Source organism: Panulirus ornatus, chromosome 65 (assembly GCF_036320965.1).
Source record: "Panulirus ornatus isolate Po-2019 chromosome 65, ASM3632096v1, whole genome shotgun sequence".
Taxonomy (NCBI): domain Eukaryota; kingdom Metazoa; phylum Arthropoda; class Malacostraca; order Decapoda; family Palinuridae; genus Panulirus; species Panulirus ornatus.
In genome coordinates this window covers 1,994,151-2,012,947 of record NC_092288.1, presented here as the reverse complement: position 1 = coordinate 2,012,947, position 18,797 = coordinate 1,994,151, and the positions used below count along the sequence as shown (strand labels likewise).

Sequence of the window (18,797 nt, the reverse complement as noted above, 5' to 3'; positions counted from 1 at the left end):
TAAGAGTGGTGGGATTGGCAAATATAGTTTACTGTAGGGTGGGACAGGGTAAGCTTTTTACCTTTGTTTATGGGTTGGTTGTTAGTTATTGAGTGGTTTGGATGGAGGGGGCTCTAGCTTCAGTACATTACAAATGACAGCTAGAGAAAGGATGTTAGTGAATGATGTTCTTTGCCTGTACCTGGTGATGCATGCTAACACAGAAAATTGCAAGCAGTTATGACAAAAATCATATTCATCAAATTATGCATATTCTTAGCATTTGTTCCCAGTCCTTCATACTTAGTTTTTAATTACAGTCATGCTCCTGTTTGTTCAATGGCTTAGTAATTTTTGTTTTCCCTACAGTGACTCCATCAGGCTATGAACCTTTAGGTTTCATGCCAGTCATCCACCATGAGGCCAAATTTCCCTCAGACCTTGCCAGAATAAAGGTTTGTGCACATCCTATTAAACAAATTCATTAAGAAATAATTTATTCTTTTCAGAACAGTGGTAGGTAAAAATGATGATGTAGATCATTCACATGCATTTCTTGTCTTTCTGCTCTTTAGACAGGCATTTATCACTATATAAATGATAAACTTGGTGTTATTACCCTACTAATGTGAAGAACTGCAAACAAGTATGAAAGAAATAGAAAAATCTTTGTATTATTTGATCAACACCATACGTATTATTGATCACACTGGCACAAATATGCAGAGATAAGATGAAAATGGGAAGGATATTTTCATAATGTCTGCTTCATTGTTGTGGTAGGTTAACAGGTAGTGCTTATTGTTATAAAAAAGATTAAAACAGAGCAGTTGAGGATGTTGGTTCATGGCACAAGCAGGATGATGCAAGGAGGAAGTGAGACATGTGCTTCTTGAAGGTTTCCAAGCTCTAATACAGGTTGAGATCTAAAAAATCTGCAATGTTTGGGACCAAGCTATGTGCAAATATCTGAAATTTACAGGTTTTTGGATCACAGGCCCACAGATTATGGTATGAATGTACCATGTCCTTAACTGAGTTTTTTATGTACTTGATGCTGGGTTAAATGCTCATTATTTATTATATATTAACATACAGATACTATTTAGAATGCTTGAGAAACATTTGCTTGATTTATTGTACACTACTTAGCAAAAGTCCTTCCTTGATAAGCTTTTCTGATATATGATGTACACTTGAGATAGAGGTTGGCGGTTACAAATTAAGGAAGAAGAGGTAAAGTAACTAAATAAGAGAGTACAGTATCTGCAGAAAGTGATGTAGATTGATGCCAAGTAGGCAAGTTGCTCATATCCTGTACGCCATCTGATTTGTTTTAGACCCTCCTAAAAGCATTCATTACTGTAAGTAAGATGGTTAATTGAAATTATTTCAGATATTCTAGTTCATTAGAAATGGTTCCATGGAGATAAGCACTAAAAGGAAACAGTAGATAAGAGTGTAATATCATCAGTTGGCAACTGAGCTGGCTGCCTACATTTACTTCAGAACTAGAGTGATATTGAAATGTGAGTGACAAGACATTGGTTTATGCAGTGATATCTTATTTGAATTGAGTGTCATTAGATGTTGGTTCTGCAGCTTAGTAATATTACTGTATACTGAGAGAAAGTTGGAGCTTTTATTATCTTGATGTGGAGGAAATGTAGTGTCTCCCAGGGAAGACAGATGATAGATCAGGCAGGAAGTCTACTCACTATTCACTGAATAATGAAAAATTAATAAGGAAGTAAAGGTCAGGATCTAGGAAATAATTTTAGGGTTGAGAAGGAAAGCCACTTGCCAATTAATTGATGAATCATTGTTACTTTGATTATTTGCTTTTGTATATCTTTTTATTGATGACCTAAGGAAAAAAAGGGACTTTTAAAGTGAGCAGAGGTTTGATGTGAGTTAGGTTTAAAGGTGAGTGTGTCGTTTTAAAGTAAGCTCAGTGAAAGAGGGGAGTGGGTGTATGTTGAATTAGAAGCTGTGGTGCAAATGAATATTGTGGTAAATGATAATGTTAGTTAATTGGAAATTAGGGTGAATGTAATGGTGTAAAAGGCAATTGAGCTGAATGAATGCTAGCATTTTGTAATGATATGGTTGTTCAATTTGAGTGAAAAATGCAGCATGCATTAAGGGTTTTGACATGTGTGTAGGCATGTAGTCTAAGTGATAGTTAAAGTGGTTGGAACTAGGATGAATTCTAGGGAATCGGATGATTGTACTAAAGAAGGGAATTAGGGTGTTTATCAATCAGATTATGTAAGATTGTCGGTTCTGAGGATTCATGTAAACAGATTTTGGAGATGCATAGAAGCATAATTTGGCGCTAGAGGTAAATTATTTATAGTGACATGTTTTGTAACTGACACAGCATATTTTCTTTTGAAGGCTGGTAATGTGCGAACCATGTTTCATGGGGTACAGCTAAGTGTTCATACTGTGTGTAGCAGAAATTTGGTTGATAATGTTCATGATCCTCACACTCAGACTGAGTTACAGGTAATTTATGCCACTTACTTTTGATAGTTGAAACTCTTTTTTCTTAATTTTTTGAAGTTTTGCATTAGCATTTTAGTTTTTTGAAGTTTTGCAGTAGCATTATGATGGTGTTTTAATGGTGCTTTATACTGCACACTTTTAGTAGTCCACAAACAGCAGAATAACTGTTAAATTTATTCTCATGAGTTTGTGCCCACTAGTATCAATCCATATAAATTTCCACATTCTGTGATTTTACAGTATTCTATGATGATTTCATGTATACAAACATCCATTAGTTTCATCAAAATTGTGCTTTTATATTTGTTTCTACCCTAAGATCATCTTAGTCATGCTATATATTTATATGTCTATGTCTCTGATGCCCATTCCCTAAGGGAACTCCCATTAAGGGGGTGGCCATGACAAAAGAGTCTCTATCTATTCTTGTCCTTACATGCCTCCCTCACATACACTATTCCATGCATTCTCCCACCATTTCTCCCCTTACAGTATCCTTCCACTCTATTTCCATGTGTTACAGGTGGTCTTCCTCTCACACTACCCCGTGTCACAGGTGGTCTTCCTTTCACCACTCCCTGTAATTTTACAGTGTTATCATACACTCTCTTTGCAAACTCCCAGTTTTGCATTCTTTCTACATGCCCAAATCATCTCAAAGTATTATGTTTCACCCACTCTTCCACAACACAATTCATTCTCTTTTCTTTCTCTGCCATACCATATCTCTTATACACTCCATTTCCTTCTTCATTCCATCTAGTCATAGCACATGCTCTAGTCAAGTAGCTCTTTCCTTAGTTATGCAAATGTTACATTTTAAGTAGATCATATGTAACTTTGTCCCTTGTCATTATTGTTAGGTATCAAAAAGCAACAGTTATCACTCTTCATCAGATTTCATTGAAGAACAAGAAAATCCTCCAGCTCATTCGCCAGAACCAGTCTTACATCGTTCGGTATGTGGTAAGTAGGCTTGTGTGTTATTATGTTCATATCTGTTTGTAATTACTTGTTTGGACTGTACAAAGAGGTAGTTTTATATTCGTGTGTGTGTGTGTGTGTGTGTGTGTGTGTGTGTGTGTGTGTGTGTGTGTTCCCCCTCTTGATGACTCTATTGTCATGCAGCCTCTTAAATGTACGTATGCTGCCTGTATCAACCATATAGTGTTAATCTGCTCCATTCATCCACCACTCTTTTACTGTAAAGGTGTTTTTTACATCCTTATTTACAAGTTTCTTACTTGATTTCATGTTATATCCTCTGGTTACTCTCTCGCTACATCTCTAGAAGAACTGTCCACTGTCCACTTCATCCATCTCTTATAGTACTTAAATGTTTTGATTGAGTTGCTTCTTCAAAGTTTGGTAAATTTAAAGGCCTTAGCCTTTCTCTGTAGGTTAGCATCCTTAATTCTGGTTCCATCTTTGTTGCCTTTAGGTTAAGGACTAAGGACAGTGTCCACTCCCAAGTCCTTCTCACATGCACATGCCTGAAATTTATTTCTTGTTAGGCTATCTTTCACTTTGTCCCATCCTTATAACTTCATTTATTTTATGTTAACTGAAACTACATGGGCAGATGAGGCCCTCCACAAGGCCATCCCATTAACAATGGACTGGGGTAGCAATGCTGTTTACTGTGTAGGTGGGATGGGGCTGGGAATGGATGGAGGCAAGCAAGTATATGTACATGTGTATAAAAAAAAAAAAAAGTATATATATGTATGTATGTGTATGTATATGTTTATATCAACTGACTGTTATATTTCTCTTGTGTCTCCCCTGATGATGTGTTTATTACACGAATGTGCATTTGGGAACTTATCGTGTTTCATTCTCCCCGTGGACTCATAGGAATATATTCTTATTTATTCATTTTGCTATGTCGCTGTCTCCTGCGTTAGCGAGGTAGCGCAAGGAAACAGACGAAAAAATGGCCCAACTCACCCACATACACATGTATATACATACACATCCACACATGCACAAATACATACCTATACATTTCAATGTATACATATATATACATACACAGACATATACATATATACACATGCACATAATTCATACTTGCTGCTTTTATTCATTCCCGTCATCACCCTGCCACACATGAAATGACAACCCCCTCCCCCTGCATGCGCACAAGGTAGTACTAGGAAAAAGACTACAAAGGCCACATTTGTTCACCCTCAATCTCTTGCTGTCATGTACAATGCACCGAAACCACAGCTCCCCCTCCACATCCAGGCCCTACAAAAATTTCCATGGTCCACCCCAGACAAGTCACATCCCCTGGTTCAGTCCACCGACAGCCCGTCAACCCCATCATACCACATTGTTCCAGTTCACTCCATTCCCTGCACACCTCTCACCCTCCTGCATGTTCAGGCCCCGATCGCTCAAAATTCCCTTCATTCCCTCCTTCCACCTCCAATTTGGTCTCTCACTATTCCTCGATCCCTCCACCTCTGACACATATAACCTCCTTGTTAATCTTTCCTCGTTAATTCTCTCCATGTGATCAAACCATCTCAGTACACCCTCTTCTGCTCTCTCAACCACACTCTTTTTATTACCACACATCTCTCTTACCCTTTCATTACTTACCCAACCCACCCATGGACACATGTATATACATGAATGCCCACACATGCACATGCATATACCTCGCTAAAGTGGGAGACAGCGATTAAGTATAATATAAAAAAGAAAAATATATACACACATATATCGTAGCCTGGGCCTGGTATCCATTTTATTAAACATCCTTTAGGGGTGGATGAACAGCTGGGTTGACTTTGGATCAGTTGCTGCAACCAGGATTTAAACCCATGCGCTCAACCTTGGGTTGCCCATGGGTATGTCACAGTCAGGAACACTAACCATTACACCACAGAAGTCTAAATTTGTTGGGGTTGAATTTCATCAACCATGTTTCAGGCAAACCTTGGAGCCTGTTTAGATCCCCGTGTAAGCTAATGAAATGCTCCTCACTTTTCATTTCCCTCATGACCTTTGCATCATGCATAAACATATTAAGGTAGGATTGCATACCTTCAGGCAATTCATTGGTATAGATCAAGAAGGGTAATGATCCTAAAACTGAACCTTGTGGTGCTCCACTGGTCACCTCAACTTGATCACATGGTGAATATTTTTGTTTGTGCTTTTAAGTGAGCTATGCCCGGGTTACCTAGTTAGCTAGCTGCTGTACTTTTTTCTATCATGTGTATATCTATTTCTAAGCAAGGTGACTGAAAATGAACACCCCTTCTCATGGATATGCTCTTATCACTCTTACTTTCAGTAGTCTGAACCGGGGATATGAAGTGGCCAGGAGATATCATGGTAAGGTCCTTAGGGGCCTGGTTTCAGTGTATTATACATGACAGCTAGAGAAAGGGTATGATTGCATGAGGCCATTTCTTTGTCAGTTCCTGGCACTAACTCATTAACGTGGGAAATGGCAAACATGTGAAAGAATATATATATATATATATATATATATATATATATATATATATATATATATATATATATATTATATATATTATATCCCTGGGGATAGGGGATTAAGAATACTTCCCACGTATTCCCTGCGTGTCGTAGAAGGCGACTAAAAGGGGAGGGAGCGGGAGGCTGGAAATCCTCCCTTCTCGTTTTTTTTTTTAATTTTCCAAGAGAAGGAACAGAGGGGGGCCAGGTGAGGATATTCCACAAAGGCCCAGTCCTCTGTTCTTAAACGCTACCTTGGTAATGCGGGAAATGGCTAATAGTTTAAAAGAAAAGAAAGAATATATATATATATATATATATATATATATATATGGGGTAAACCATGGAAAGCTGTGTAGGTATGTATATTTGCGTGTGTGGACGTGTGTATGTACATGTGTATGGGGGGGGGGTTGGGCCATTTCTTTCGTCTGTTTCCTTGCGCTACCTCGCAAACGCGGGAGACAGCGACAAAGTATAAAAAAAAAAAAAAAAAAAATATATATATATTATTATATTTTATTTATTATACTTTGTCACTGTCTCCCGCGTTTGCGAGGTAGCGCAAGGAAACAGACGAAAGAAATGGCCCAACCTCCCCCCATACACATGTATATACATACGTCCACACACGCAAATATACATACCTACACAGCTTTCCATGGTTTACCCCAGACGCTTCACATGCCTTGCTTCAATCCACTGACAGCACGTCAACCCCGGTATACCACATCGCTCCAATTCACTCTATTCCTTGCCCTCCTTTCACCCTCCTGCATGTTCAGGCCCCGATCACACAAAATCTTTTTCATTCCATCTTTCCACCTCCAATTTGGTCTCCCTCTTCTCCTTGTTCCCTCCACCTCCGACACATATATCCTCTTGGTCAATCTTTCCTCACTCATCCTCTCCATGTGCCCAAACCACTTCAAAACACCCTCTTCTGCTCTCTCAACCACGCTCTTTTTATTTCCACACATCTCTCTTACCCTTACGTTACTCACTCGATCAAACCACCTCACACCACACATTGTCCTCAAACATCTCATTTCCAGCACATCCATCCTCCTGCGCACAACTCTATCCATAGCCCACGCCTCGCAACCATACAACATTGTTGGATCCACTATTCCTTCAAACATACCCATTTTTGCTTTCCGAGATAATGTTCTCGACTTCCACACATTCTTCAAGGCCCCCAGGATTTTCGCCCCCTCCCCCACCCTATGATCCACTTCCGCTTCCATGGTTCCATCCGCTGCCAGATCCACTCCCAGATATCCCTGGGGATAGGGGATTAAGAATACTTCCCACGTATTCCCTGCTTGTCGTAGAAGGTGACTAAAAGGGGAGGGAGCGGGGGGCTGGAAATCCTCCCCTCTCGTCTTTTTTTTTAATTTTCCAAAAGAAGGAACAGAGGGGGCCAGGTGAGGATATTCCAAAAAAGGCCTAGTCCTCTGTTCTTAACGCTACCTCGCTAACGCGGGAAATGGCGAATAGTTTAAAAGAAAAAAAGATATATATATATATATATATACACACACACAGCATACATGCCCTAAGTAGGTAAATATTAAAGACATGAATTTAGCTAGTGTAATTTTGATCCCGTGGAGTATTACTGATATCTGGCTGGATATCTGAAAATGGCCTGGATAGCTACCATATACCTACTACTCCCTTGATATATTTTTATCAATATCATTAGTATTTTTAACCTTTGCTATAGAATTGCACATCACCTGTAATTGTTTTCTTAATGTGACAGGAGTTCCACAGTCTTATTTTACTGCATAACAAACACACTTTTTCTGGCTTTTTTTGGAGATTTATATTTCATAAATATTCTACTTATGGTAGCATATGCAGAAATTAGCATCATATAGCTATGTTAAGTTTTATTCCATTTGTTTATAGTAAAGCTCAGACAGTGGTACTGAGACTTTCTTACAATTTTGATGCAAGCCGAGTTAAATTTGTAAAGAACCCTCTACTAGTGCCTTTTTAGAGAGGGGCTCAGTATATCTTCAGTTAAGCATGATTATGTTGTGTTTTCCATAACTGTCCCTTGATATAATATAACTTTTGTAAAAGAAGTTCTTTACCATCATTAGCATCAGGGATGAAGAAAATGCTAAAGAAACAGACACTTTTAGTTAAACCATATGGGAAGAGCATGCCTAATACAGATAAAACTGCCACAGAAGAAAGGAAATGGATTGCTACATTCTGTCCTAGAAAGAAGTCTCTACATTCTGGACCAACTTTTAATAACCAAAGGAGTAGTAAGTAAACAACTGAGATGTGATTGAAGGTATTTATCCATAATTAGCTAGTAGATAGTTTGTTGAGGACAGCTTGCCTGTGGATTACTTGTAGACAGCTTGTTGAAAATGGCTTGCCTGTTGATAACTAGTAAACAGCTTGGTAAGGATGGCTTGCCTCTAGCTTGTAGACATCTTGGCCTACTGACTGTAGCTGCATCATTGATGTGATAGACTGGCTCTTGGAGATGATAACATATTAATACTCTGTAGCAAACTGTAACCAAAACATCACTGCTTACATGCCCAGCTGGGCCACATGATTGGCCATCTGTGCTAGAACTAATCATTTCAGAGAACCCTTAGTTAAGTTTTTACCATTGATTTGTGGCTCACATAATTCAAATTGTGCTCTGATAGATAACCTACAGCCTGCAAATACACTAGAGTTACTTTTCCTAGTATGAGCATGCATTGTTGTTGTCCCATCATTAGATATAAATTACATGATGCTGTAGATGAGTAATTTGTTCATAGGCAATAAAACTTTGTGCAATGACTTGGAAAATTGGTAGTTGAGAAAGGAAACACCTGGTGAATGATCCATGTTACAAAAATTTCCTTTCAATAGGGAAAAACTCCATACTAAATGCCAGACCAAGTGTTAAAGGCTGGGCAGAAATAGTTTTATGTATAGGTAGTGTTTTGATTGATATGTGCTTTATTTTTGCCCATGTAGAATCCTTTAATGATAATCTTATATTGCCTGGCTTTATTTTTGCCCCAGTGTGATCCTTCAATGATAATCTTACATTGCTCTCTTCCAGCTAGGCACAGCCACATCAGTTTATCCATTTCACCTTCATTGATAATTTTATATTACTCACTTCTAGCTAGGCACATCCACCTAAATTTATCCGTTTCAGAGTGTCAGCTTTGGCTTTTAAGAAGCTCAGTGCTCTTCTATGTGCAACTTTTGAACTGCTTTTCATAGGGACCAGTGTTGCTTTGTTGACTCCAATCAAGGACATGTCAGGTGGAAGGAAAAAGAGAAGTAGATAGATGGTATTTTACTGAGGCAAGGTTAGATTTGAGATCGTGAATATTGCAGAAATGAATAGAGGAACCTTGAAAGCCATGCATCCCCCCTAAACCAATGGCACATTTCTCATAAGTTGATAGAGAAACGATTGGAAGGTGTTCTAACATAATTAAAAAAAAGAGGGTGCAAATTATGTATAGTTATGAGATGGAGTTATTTGTGGATTGAATACCAGCTACCCAAATGTAAGTGAGGCAAAAAGAAAAGACAGCTACTTGGGCTAGAGAATGGTACTAGACGAACAGCACAGCGCTGGTTTAACACTAGTTGCATTAGGGATAGAACATATATCTTGGAACTCTTTGCTTCTGGGGCTCCTCGTTCATTGTGTCCGTCTCGTAAATACATTCGATTACTGAGAATTGTCTAGTAATTTAATACTTCTTGTAAAAACATGAAGAAGATCAGGAAGATAATGATGAAACCAAGTCAACACATACATTAACAACGAAAGATTTGTTTGAGGCATTTCATGTAATGTACAAGGTTATGGCCATTTTCACTGAAAAGGCTCCTGATAGAAAATAAAGCAATGCATTTAACAGATTATTAATGAAATTATAAAGGACTGTACTCTCAAAAGAAGAAAGCAGCAGTTGTTAGAAGTTTATTTTGAATAGGTTAAGAAAGAAGAGAGATGGTTAAAAAAGAAAGGCTCAGATTCGGAGGCTGACAATTTTGCCCCCTTTTCAGAATAAATCACCATTTCCTGCATCACTGAGCAACCTCAGTAGGTAGAATACTCAAATATGTCATGTAAATGCAGTCAGTGCTAGAATTATTTAAGATTTGAGTATCAGTTTTTGCAGTATCCTGGCCAAATTAGTTCTTTTTTAAAGAACATCACAAGAAATCATGCAGTATTGCTGTCTAGGATAAGCAAAAGGGGTAAAAATTAATTAAAAACTTCCTTTAGCTAGAGGTATGAGTCATTATCCAGTATATAGGGTGATGGATATGTTTAAGATAACATTATACATCTCTAGGAACTTACAAGTGTATTGATTCCAAACATGAATCATCACTCATGAGACTCATTTTTGGCCAGACACCCAGTGGTGAAACCATAGAGGGATGTGTGTGCCTAGGTGGTTATAACTATATTGGTAAGTGTTTTATTTCATTTTCATTATGCTCTTTAATGTTTGTTAACTTTCTTGATAAGAAATAAATATATAATGCAAGATTGGAAAATTTGAATGAAAAGTTTAAAGAAAACTAAATGCAGGCTAATGAAATTGGACATCATCCATAAACAGTAAAACACTGAGGCTCCATCCTCCACCACATGTTGTTGGTTGGACCTGGGAGATGTTAAAAGTAGATGTAAATGAAAGCAAGTTTGAATAAGAACAAGTTTCTTGATAAGTTATTGAAAAGCTTACATTTTTTGAAGTGATGATCAGCAAGGATAGTGAGTAAGCTGTAGCTGAGAGCAGAGTCTTGCAAAAGGAAAATTGGTGATAGCACAGAGTTGTCTGGTAAATTTGAAGAATTTGATTTTAGATTGATTAAAAGGCTTTTTCTTGCTATATTGTATCAGTGATGATAGTATGTTTGCAGTTACATGGAGAAAAGTTAAACCAAGAGGGTGAGGATGGCTTCAGTAAATGAATTATTTTGGGCGAGAGTAATTTTGTGTGAGGATGCCAGGGAATGATCCGTGATTATATGCTGTGGAAATGTTTCGTGTATGAGGGTGATGTAACTGGAGTTATAAATCTCACTAGACATTAATCTCATATACAAATTGAAAACTAAAGTAACATGTGAATTCATGTAGAAGCAGTTGCTATTTAAATTTATCACATTGTGCTTGTGAGTAAGTGAACAGATCTTGTAAGATCTCGATCCACCCTTTGTAAATGGTATTGGAGTTGAAGATGATAGGTAGATATTTGAACATTACCGTGAATGTGAATTTCAGGTATTTTTTGTAATTTATTAATTGATTTTTGTTTGGAGATAGAAGCACAGAATCTCTTTTGAACACAGTATCCATGAGACAGAACTGTAAACGCACCCTCTTCAAAACAGAGAGTCCTATTCGATGCCCCTGTGGTGTGTTCATTGAAGATGGTCCCATGGTTACTTGTACTATCTGCAGTTTTCGCCAGCATGCGGTTAGTTCTTGTGAAATTACTTATTTGCATTGTAAGGGTAGGGACTTTTACATTCATGGGAACCCATCTCTTGAATATTCTCTACTATTATACAACTTAAATCCATGTATGCTTGCTGCGTTGATCATGTTTTCAAATATTTTATTACTACAATAAAACCACTTCTTTATGTCTCTTTTTAACAAGTTTTTAGCTTAATTTAATGTTAAATCCTGTGGTTATGCAATCCTTACATCTGTCAAAGAACTGTTTACTACCTATGCCTTTGATCTGTTTTAAGAGCTTAAAGGTGAAACATAATACTTTAAGGTGGTTTGGGCATGTTGAAGGGATGGAGGATGGAAAGTTTACAAGGAACATGTAAGATGATATGAAGAAAGAGGTTGGTGTGAATGGAAGATCCCCTGTGACATAGGAATAAAGAGCAGAAGAGTACTGGAGGAAGGGAAGTGGGGGAAGAATGCATGCAATGGTGTTGTGAGAGAGGCACGGAAGGGCAGGGATAAGTGGAGACTCTCTTACCATGGCCAACCCCTTGTGAGAATTCTGTAAGGGAATGGGCATATGAGATATAGACAGTTTTTCTCGTTAATGATTTTCCTTATGTGGGACTATGGCAGTAGGTGTGCCATTTGCCGATACTGCTATTAAGAGTTATGTGAAGGAATATGTGAAGAGTTATGTTTCTGAATACTTTTGCAGAGATTATTAATAATCTGAGTGAGAGAAATCACTCTGAAGTTATGCCTGGAATCTTTGTATGCTCTCCATTTGCTGATTTTATTAACTTTTAATAAAATCTTAGGTATGGGTTAGATTTGTCTTTAACTGGCATACAACACACCCCTATCATTTTGTTTACTTTATTCTTTATATCCTTTTTTTTTTTCACCCTGTTCTTTATTGATTTTTTCAATTAATTCTTGTTGTCACTGAGGACTTTTGTCCAGGATTTTGAAATCTAAAAAGCACTCTCATCTTGCAGGGAAGTTTAGTGAGCATGATAGCGGAGACCCTTGTTCTTGGATGCGGAAATTGAACCTAATTACAATTACCTTTTACAATGAGGGTTCATTTACTTTCTGTTTCCTCAGAGAGAGGCATCATGCTTCTTGTTAATTTTCTAACTCATAGCAATTATCCCTACATATACAAGGAGGGGTAGGAGGAGAGAGAGAGAAAGAAAAATACCATATTTCTTTAAGGATCATTAAAGGGCATTAATTTTCCTTGAAACTGATTGCTGTTGATTTGCATAAATGAGCCCCTCCCTTATTATTACTTTCCTAAAGGATACAAGTGAGGATTTTTTTCTTTGAGGCTCAACTATCTGCTCCTCATCCTTCCTCAGTAAGGTGGGAAATAGCAGAGATATGAAAGAAGAATATTTTTTTTTTTTTTTTTTTTTTTTCAAACTAATCACCATTTCCCGCATTAGCGAGGTAGCGTTAAGAACAGAGGACTGGGCCTTTGAGGGAATACCCTCACCTGGCCCAATTCTCTGTTCCTTCTTTTGGAAAATTGAAAATTGGAAATTTGGAAAAATTTGGAAAATTGAGATACAACTTTGTTGTCTTTGGCAACATTAGTCCAGTTGCTGGTAAGAGTTGTACTGGTCCATGTGGCCGTGGAACTAGGAACAGCAAGTCATTTCTTTCTGGACTGTGAAATGTTGAGAAACTGAGAATTACAGGATTCTGGTGTTACAGACAAGATGTGCAGTAATGAATGTGTTGTTCAAAATCCAGATGTGAAGTCAAAATTGATCTCTCTTTCATTAGCACCTGATAGTGTTTTATTTAAAATCCAGATGCCAAGGTAAGGAGATAGGTATCTCTTCTGTTCGCACTTGATGGTATCTTATTTGAAATCAAGGAGATAGATTTCGCTTCTGTTAGCACCCGATGGCGTCTTGTTTGAAATCCGGGTGAGAAGTAGGGGAGATGGGTGTCTTTTCAAATAGCACCTGATTATGTGTCCTGTTTTATACAGAATTTGTTGAGATTAATGTCAGATTAGTGGATGCTACCTTCAGGCTGTAATTTAAGTTACAGAGTCTTATCATCTGGCAGTGGCAGGAATGCAGTAACTTATATGATTCTACACTTCTTTATATGCAAAGTAAGGCATACTATTGTACAATCAGTTTGTGATAGATTTATAATTGTCTCCCCTTGACTCATTACCTCATGCCCTGTCATTTTGTTAGCAAGAACTATTAATGATTAAATGGGTCATCGTCCTTTTCTTTTTTGATAATTATCAAATGCCAAGTCCTCTTTAGTATGATCTGATAGCATCAAGGATGCATTCCATTCAGGAATAGGGAAATAATGGAACCTTTGGAGTGAGAAAGTTCTTGACATAACTGTTCTCTATCCTCCTGTGATGATGCAGCCTTCCCTATGGTGACTTTCCACTTGCATTGCAACCAAATGCAGGCAAAGTCTCACAACATCTCGTAGCTCTTTGCTTCATTGTATTATCTAGTTTGTACCTGTATGTGCTTTATACTCTGAGGTCCTCTCCAATTATCTTTACATTTTTATCCTACAAGTTTCTGAACATTCAGTGTAACTCAGATTTGCTTTCTTTTTTTAGCATGTTCCTTATGACCCTAATTCTTTAGCAGAAGAAATGCCTCCTCACATAACTTGAGTTCTGGTGGGGACTGTCCTCTGTTTGTCTTTATTTCAAGAGGGTATTCAGTTTGGTGCCTTTGAAGTCACCCATATACTTTCAAAATTCTTTTGGTACCTTGTAAGAATTATTTTTATCATTTTTGGCCTGCATTTTAGGGATATTCAGGATAAGATAAGGGTTGATACATGCACTGACACTTCAGTGTTCTCTAGAATCAATGCTGGATAGGACTGTGGACTATTATTGCTATGGAGCATCTGTTAACAACTTTTTGTTACAGACCTGGATTTTACTGATGAATCAACAATATTAGTGGAGTTCTTGCAGTTCGTAGTATTGGATTTTGAGGTGATGAATGAGGTTAAGGCCACTGGATTATAGATCTTATAAGTTAAGATTGGACATCATTTTTTTTTCTTTTCTGTTGCCTCTCTCACTTTAGCAATGGCCACATTTGCATACATTCACTCAAACAGATATGAATTTTCCCAAGGAAAAGAGTTGATTGTGGATAGTACCAGTTGGTTTTTCTTACTTGTAATTAGGACAAATCAGTCTTTTATATAGAAAGATACTTTGAATTGAAAGGATATATTGTTATATGTTCTCTCAGATGGACTAAGGGCTTTATAGTTTAAGGACTGGTACAACAGTTCCTTGCTATAGAATATGTACACATATTTTTTGTTTCATTCATTACTCAGGAAGCAAGTGGTGACTGCTTGCTTGTGTTAGTCAAAGCCACATGCAAAATGCTTAGCAAATGATATTAGGAAACTGTTAGATTGAAGCTTATGAAGATTGAAGCTTATGATTGTGTGCAGGTCCAACACGTATAACAAAAATCATTGCTCTTTATTTTTCAACTCACAGAGTGTGGGAAGTAATGAATGGCTATGCAGGAATGGTTGAACAGAATAGGCTTTTTCTAATATTGCAGGTGTGTTTCAAATTGCTGGAAGAAAAAGATATGCAGTTGAAGCATGTTTGTGAAATATGTGCTGACCTAGCTCACTCCTGCACTGATTACTCTCTAACCAGTACAGATCTCATTCAGGTAAAGTATCTAAGCTGACTACTATCTGATGTTCATAGAACCTCTTCCAGACAACATGTTATCTTAGCCTTGCCCCTCAGATTTTAAGGGCAAGGACAAGATGGCCATGAAAACTGAAACTTTAAGTCAGGACCACTGACATATAATACGTGAATCAGTTTATTCAGTTGTATTCACTAGTAGATGATATATAAGTAGAATGTAATATCTTAAAACTATATATTCATCATTAGATCATATATGATTAGAGTAATGACTTAAAACTAAGGTGAAAAGAGATGCCTTAGCTAGTTTTATACTAATCATGTTTGCATATTCAAGATTTGCTTGATTTGATTTGTTTAGAGACACATTGGGCAAATTTTTTCCATTTTACAACTTGCTGTATGTTAATGCAGGATTCAGTAGTGACAGCATATCTAGCATTTGTAGTGACATGCTAGCAAGGGGATTTTCTTGAACACATACTGAGAAGTCATGCCTCCATGTGTTACTTTCCCCTTTGTGATCCAGATATTCCCAGTCAGTTTGCCAGCTGTTAAAATCCCCTTCAAAGTATGCTTTCTGCCTCTTTTACCATCCAAATATATCTTTCCTTGATACCACTGAATATATGGTCCAGTTTGTCATATTTTTTTTTAAAGCAATGCATATTATCAGAACTATTACACTGAGATCTTCAACTGTATCTCACCTTATTATATATTGTACTGTGCAAAATGTCCAACATGTGCTAGCAGCTAGTGAACCTAAGGTCATCCTTTATTAGGAAGCCAGACCCCCTCATCTTCTGCCTTGTCTTCTGATTCTTTTTGTTTTGCATCCCCGTGGGTTTTACATTTATTTAATCTTTTTCATCTGTTCTTATTTTATATTCATTTTATATTTAGTGTGAGAACAAGGAAGTAAGGGGAGTGGGGGAGGAATGGGATGTATTTAGGGAATCAGTGATGGATTGCGCAAAAGATGCTTGTGGCATGAGAAGCGTGGGAGGTAGGTTGATTAGAAAGGGTAGTGAGTGGTGGGATGAAGAAGTAAGATTATTAGTGAAAGAGAAGAGAGAGGCATTTGGATGATTTTTGCAGGGAAAAAATGAAATTGAGTGGGAGATGTATAAAAGAAAGAGACAGGAGGTCAAGAGAAAGGTGCAAGAGGTGAAAAAGAGGGCAAATGAGAGTTGGGGTGAGAGAGTATCATTAAATTTTAGGGAGAATAAAAAGATGTTCTGGAAGGAGGTAAATAAAGTTCGTAAGACAAGGGAGCAAATGGGAACTTCAGTGAAGGGCGCTAATGGGAAGGTGATAACAAGTAGTGGTGATGTGAGAAGGAGATGGAGTGAGTATTTTGAAGGTTTGTTGAATGTGTTTGATGATAGAGTGGCAGATATAGGGTGTCTTGGTCGAGGTGGTGTGCAAAGTGAGAGGGTTAGGGAAAATGATTTGGTAAACAGAGAAGAGGTAGTAAAAGCTTTGTGGAAGATGAAAAAAAAAGGGGGTGACTGTATTGTTGACTGGTTGGTAAGGTTATTTAATGTATGTATGACTCATGGTGAGGTGCCTGAGGATTGGCAGAATGCGTGCATAGTGCCATTGTACAAAGGCAAAGGGGATAAGAGTGAGTGCTCAAATTACAGAGGTATAAGTTTGTTGAGTGTTCCTGGTAAATTATATGGGAGGGTATTGATTGAGAGGGTGAAGGCATGTACAGAGCATCAGATTGGGGAAGAGCAGTGTGGTTTCAGAAGTGGTAGAGGATGTGTGGATCAGGTGTTTGCTTTGAAGAATGTATATGAGAAATACTTAGAAAAGCAAATGGATTTGTATGTAGCATTTATGGATCTGGAGGAGGCATATGATAGAGTTGATAGAGATGCTCTGTGGAAGGTATTAAGAATATATGGTGTGGGTGGCAAGTTGTTAGAAGCAGTGAAAAGTTTTTATCGAGGATGTAAGGCATGTGTACGTGTAGGAAGAGAGGAAAGTGATTGGTTCTCAGTGAATGTAGGTTTGCGGCAGGGGTGTGTGATGTCTCCATGGTTGTTTAATTTGTTTATGGATGGGGTTGTTAGGGAGGTGAATGCAAGAGTTTTGGAAAGAGGGGCAAGAATGAAGTCTGTTGTGGATGAGAGAGCTTGGGAAGTGAGTCATTTGTTGTTTGCTGATGATACAGTGCTGGTGGCTGATTCATGTGAGAAACTGCAGAAGCTGGTGACTGAGTTTGGTAAAGTGTGTGAAAGAAGAAAGTTAAGAGTAAATGTGAATAAGAGCAAGGTTATTAGGTATAGTAGGGTTGAGGGTCAAGTCAATTGGGAGGTAAGTTTGAATGGAGAAAAACTGGAGGAAGTAAAGTGTTTTAGATATCTGGGAATGGATCTGGCAGCGGATGGAACCATGGAAGCGGAAGTGAATCATAGGGTGGGGGAGGGGGCGAAAATCCTGGGAGCCTTGAAGAATGTGTGGAAGTTGAGAACATTATCTCGGAAAGCAAAAATGGGTATGTTTGAAGGAATAGTGGTTCCAACAATGTTGTATGGTTGCGAGGCGTGGGCTATGGATAGAGTTGTGCGCAGGAGGGTGGATGTGCTGGAAATGAGATGTTTGAGGACAATGTGTGGTGTGAGGTGGTTTGATCGAGTAAGTAATGTAAGGGTAAGAGAGATGTGTGGAAATAAAAAGAGTGTGGTTGAGAGAGCAGAAGAGGGTGTTTTGAAATGGTTTGGGCACATGGAGAGAATGAGTGAGGAAAGATTGACCAAGAGGACATATGTGTCGGAGGTGGAGGGAACGAGGAGAAGTGGGAGACCAAATTGGAGGTGGAAAGATGGAGTGAAAAAGATTTTGAGTGATCGGGGCCTGAACATGCAAGAGGGTGAAAGGCGGGCAAGGAATAGAGTGAATTGGATCGATGTGGTATACCGGGGTTGACGTGTTGTCAGTGGATTGAATCAGGGCATGTGAAGTGTCTGGGGTAAGCCATGGAAAGCTGTGTGGGGCCTGGATGTGGAAAGGGAGCTGTGGTTTCGGGCATTGTTGCATGACAGCTAGAGACTGAGTGTGAACGAATGGGGCCTTTGTTGTCTTTTCCTAGCGCTATCCCGCACACATGAGGGGGGAGGGGGATGGTATCCCATGTGTGGCGAGGTGGCGATGGGAATGAATAAAGGCAGACAGTGTGAATTGTGTGCATGGGTATATATGTCTGTGTCTGTGTGTGTATATATATGTGTACATTGAGATGTATAGGTATGTATATTTGCGTGTGTGGACGTGTGTGTATATACATGTGTATGGGGGTGGGTTGGGCCATTTCTTTCGTCTGTTTCCTTGCGCTACCTCGCAAACGCAGGAGACAGCGACAAAGCAAAATAAATAGATAAAATATGTAGTCCTAAATGTGGACAGGGACCTAATAAGCTGTATTGAGTTTAGTGAAAAGATAGGTTAAAGTGACCACAGTATCATTACATTTAGTGCTGTGCAACTTTAAGAGTTATATACTTCTTGAGAAAGATGGTTTTCAAAGAAAAAGAAAAATTGAGGCAATAAGAAGGAAATGCCAAACTGGGTTAATAAAGTAATATTATTTAATCAGACATCAAAGGAATGTAAACTTGAAATTCA

The 18,797-nt window shown here is 38.2% G+C and overlaps 1 protein-coding gene across 9 annotated transcripts in view; it reads left to right on the top strand.

The window, feature by feature from the left end:
- LOC139746578 (uncharacterized) overlaps window positions 1–18,797 on the top strand; it is a 50,513-nt gene that overhangs the window by 17,876 nt on the left and 13,840 nt on the right. For 7 of the 9 annotated variants that reach the window (XM_071657963.1, XM_071657962.1, XM_071657960.1 and 4 more), the window contains 6 exons: window positions 349–434; window positions 2,380–2,490; window positions 3,354–3,456; window positions 8,103–8,273; window positions 11,392–11,477; window positions 15,061–15,177. In XM_071657963.1, the coding sequence (XP_071514064.1) occupies window positions 349–434; window positions 2,380–2,490; window positions 3,354–3,456; window positions 8,103–8,273; window positions 11,392–11,477; window positions 15,061–15,177 (674 nt within the window). The remainder of the gene's footprint in view (window positions 1–348; window positions 435–2,379; window positions 2,491–3,353; window positions 3,457–8,102; window positions 8,274–11,391; window positions 11,478–15,060; window positions 15,178–18,797) is intronic. The other 2 variants (XM_071657966.1, XM_071657968.1) reach the window with 2 other exon arrangements.